Source organism: Octodon degus, unplaced genomic scaffold (assembly GCF_000260255.1).
Source record: "Octodon degus isolate 3935 unplaced genomic scaffold, OctDeg1.0 scaffold00019, whole genome shotgun sequence".
NCBI lineage: Eukaryota > Metazoa > Chordata > Mammalia > Rodentia > Octodontidae > Octodon > Octodon degus.
In genome coordinates, this window is record NW_004524595.1 from 6,086,257 (window position 1) to 6,089,486 (window position 3,230).

Consider the following 3,230-nt stretch of genomic DNA (forward strand, 5'->3'; position numbering starts at 1 on the left):
CCAGCCAAACCTGCCCAGAAGGCAGTTGGAGCAAAAAAAAGAAAAAAGAATGAAACATTGATTCTGTGGAACCTTAGTTCAGATTCTATTAGGGCATGAGAGCAACTTTATTGGAAGGATTCTTTCTTTGCTTTGGATTTTGGTTTCAGTTTTGGTTTTTTGAGACCCTGTATAGTTCCAACTGGCCTTGAAATCACTGTAGTTCAGACTGGCCTTGAATGCATGGTGACCCTCTTGCCTCAGCCTCCTGAGTGCTGGGATTGTAGGCATGTGCCACTATGCCAGGCATTCCTTGGAAATGCTATTTGTAACCTGCAATCTTACCAGTACATCCTAATAATTTTAATAGTCATTTTCATAGTGTTTTCACCTGATCACCACAAACATACCATAAAGTACATATTGGTTTTCCTATCTTAAGGATAAAGAAAGCTTTGCAGTGGGGAAATAACACAATCAAACTCAAACTAGACTCTAGGGCCCAGCAAGATAGTACAGCAGACTAGAGCACCTGCTTAGGCAAGTGCAGGAACCTCAGTTCAATCCCAGGCACCATATGCCACACCAACCCAGCCCCAAGGTGGGCTGAGCCAGCCACAGAGTCCAGGTGTAGTGGCATACACCTATAATCTCAATGCTGGGGAGGCTGAAAACACTGAGTCTGAGCTGTCTAGTGAGATCCTGTAACAACCAAATACATTTTTTAAAAAAAAAGAAAGAAAACAAACTAGGCTCCAGATCTTATGCAGTTAACCACAAAGTTAAGACTCATTCTCCATAAATGTTGGGATCCTTTTTAAACTGGTAGTAGTCTGTGGCTAGCCTGCTGAAGTGGAAAAAGAAGTGGTGTTAAGAGTCTGCCTAGGGGCTTGTAGGTTAGCTCAGTTGTTTAACAGCGCCTGCTTTGGCAGTCTCAGGCACAAAAGACCGTGGTTCTATCCCCAGCTCCACAGGGCTCACCAGACCCACCCTTATGGCAGCCTGAGTTAGCCAAAAAAAAAATCCTTCTCCAATTTTGGGCCGGGGAGATAGCTCAGTAGGTTCCTGAGTTCAGTCCTCGATACCACAATAAAAAAGAGTCTGCCTGAGTGAAAGTTCCATTTTTGACACTTGGAGGAGGTCTGACTTGGAGCACAGTCCTGTACCATCTCTGGACCTCTTCTTTCCTGTCTTTAATTCATGAGGGTGGTGCAGACGATTACAAAGACCCATTTCAGCCCCAAAACTCCATTCTCTGACAGAAGTTTCCCCTTCTCTGCTGTAAAGAATTCAAGAGTGTGATTGCATGAGTACAAAGCCTTTTTTCAAAGCAGTAGTCATAAGAACTCCAAATGAGAGTTATAAGGAGATGATGCATCAGCGGAAGAGATTTCTGCAGCGTAGGCACTGCTGAGACCCTTGGGACCTCTGAGGAACTGAGGCGTTGTATACTTTAACCTGGCTCCTCAGAGAAAAATGAACCAAAGGAATCCACATCATCTAAGCCAGTAAAGACAAACTTTTTAGAGATGATACCACAAAGTACCAACACTGCCATTAAGCCTGAATACTGAGGTTTTAATTTAGAAAAAGCAACTCACACATTAACACCTCTTTTTATTTTATTTTTTTATTTTTTTAACACCTCTTGATAAAAGAAAAACACAGTAATACATGCCATAGGTTCACCACCACTGACCTAGACCAAGAAGCTCTACCTTTTCTCATTTTCCTTTCTCCAATTTCTTTTCAGAAATTTGGAGAGCTTGCAATGACCAAAGAATCAAAGGCCTTAATGGGACTGTATCATGGCCAAGTTCTATGCAAGAAAAATAAATTTGGAGCTCCGCAGAAAGAAGTTAAGTAAGTTAAACTCTTATGTAGGAATCCCTTATTAACTTTGTGTGCAGAATTTACAGGCACATTTGAAGAGCTCCAGAAGCAGACTTTACACTGGTTTATTAATGTGGTTCAGCCTCCCCTGAGCCTCTGGTGTCCCAAGCATAGTAGAGGCTTTCTTCCTGCCAGGAACATGTGGTTTTGGAAGTTCTGCCTCTGCCAAGTTTTCTCTAGGTCTTGCAAGTGACCCCTTGAGAGCTTTCTCTTTACACACTGCTGTCCTCTAGAAGTCTGGGTTAGGTCATTCTTCCTAAATGAACCACATGCATCCATACTGTTTAGTGGTTTTCTTTATTTTTGTATTTAGTACAGGGTCTCACTACATAGATCAGATTCAGTGATTCTCCTGTTTTCAGCCTCCCAAGCACTGGGATTATAGGCTCATGCCACCATGCCCAGTCTCAGTCGCCCTCTCAGCACACCCTGGGGGGGGAGGGGGGTGCTGGCACAGCACGCTATAATGGTCTTCTTTTTCCCTCAGCCTAAAATGCAATCTCAAGGGCCGGCCAAATAGCTCAGGGGATTAAAGCACCTGCAAGTTAGTGGCAAGATTAAAGCCACAGGGCCAGGGAGATAGCTCAGTAGAATAAGTGCTTGCCTGGCAAGCGCAAAGGCCTGAGTTCAATCCCCGGTTCCACCAAAAGAAAAAGATTAAAGCCCTGTGGTGCCGGCCCTGCTCCCAGGGTGTGCTGAGAGGGTAATTGAGACTGGGCTTGGTGGCGCCTGTAATCCCAGCTCTTGGGATTCTGTAAACAGGCAGATCACTACAAGTCCTAACTAGTATTGTTCAGGCCCCTGAACACCCTGTAGGCCTTTCCCTAAAATACTAAATAAATAAAAATAAAATGCTATCTCTAGAAACCTACTCTTCTCCTTCATTAAAAAAAAACAGGAAGCCTCACTGTAATTGGTCAAGTTTTGTCCTCTTTCCAATTTACAACCTAAGCAGTGGAGATTGTACTTGGCCTGTTGTGTCAGAAGCCTTTCTCAGTGTTCTTTTGCCTCATAGCGCTGCAGTTTCTGAAGTTTACTGATGCCCTAAAACTGTCCTTTAACTCAGTACTTCTCTACCTGGGCGATTTTGCCGCCTCCAGGGAACATCTAAGTGAGAACATTTGACTGTCAAAAGTGGGGAGGAAGGGTTGGTCCTGGCTTTTAGTAGTTAGTGGCCAGGGATGCTGCCAAACTCACAATGCACGAGAGCCCCTGAACAAAAATTTTCACACCCCAAATATTAATAGTGCTGAAGTTGAAAAACCCTGTACTAGCTGAATTAATGGTAAAGTATTGAAGAGATACAGCTAACATTATTGCCCTCTGTGTCCTCTCATCTTTAATGAAATTACAACCAA

General features: G+C 43.6%; 1 protein-coding gene across 1 annotated transcript in view; it reads left to right on the forward strand.

The window, feature by feature from the left end:
- The window catches only part of Hadha (hydroxyacyl-CoA dehydrogenase trifunctional multienzyme complex subunit alpha), a 48,888-nt gene that overhangs the window by 30,936 nt on the left and 14,722 nt on the right, over positions 1-3,230 (forward strand). The window contains exons 10-12 of the mRNA XM_004627437.2: positions 203-225; positions 520-549; positions 1,733-1,842. Of these exons, the coding sequence (XP_004627494.1) occupies positions 203-225; positions 520-549; positions 1,733-1,842 (163 nt within the window). The remainder of the gene's footprint in view (positions 1-202; positions 226-519; positions 550-1,732; positions 1,843-3,230) is intronic.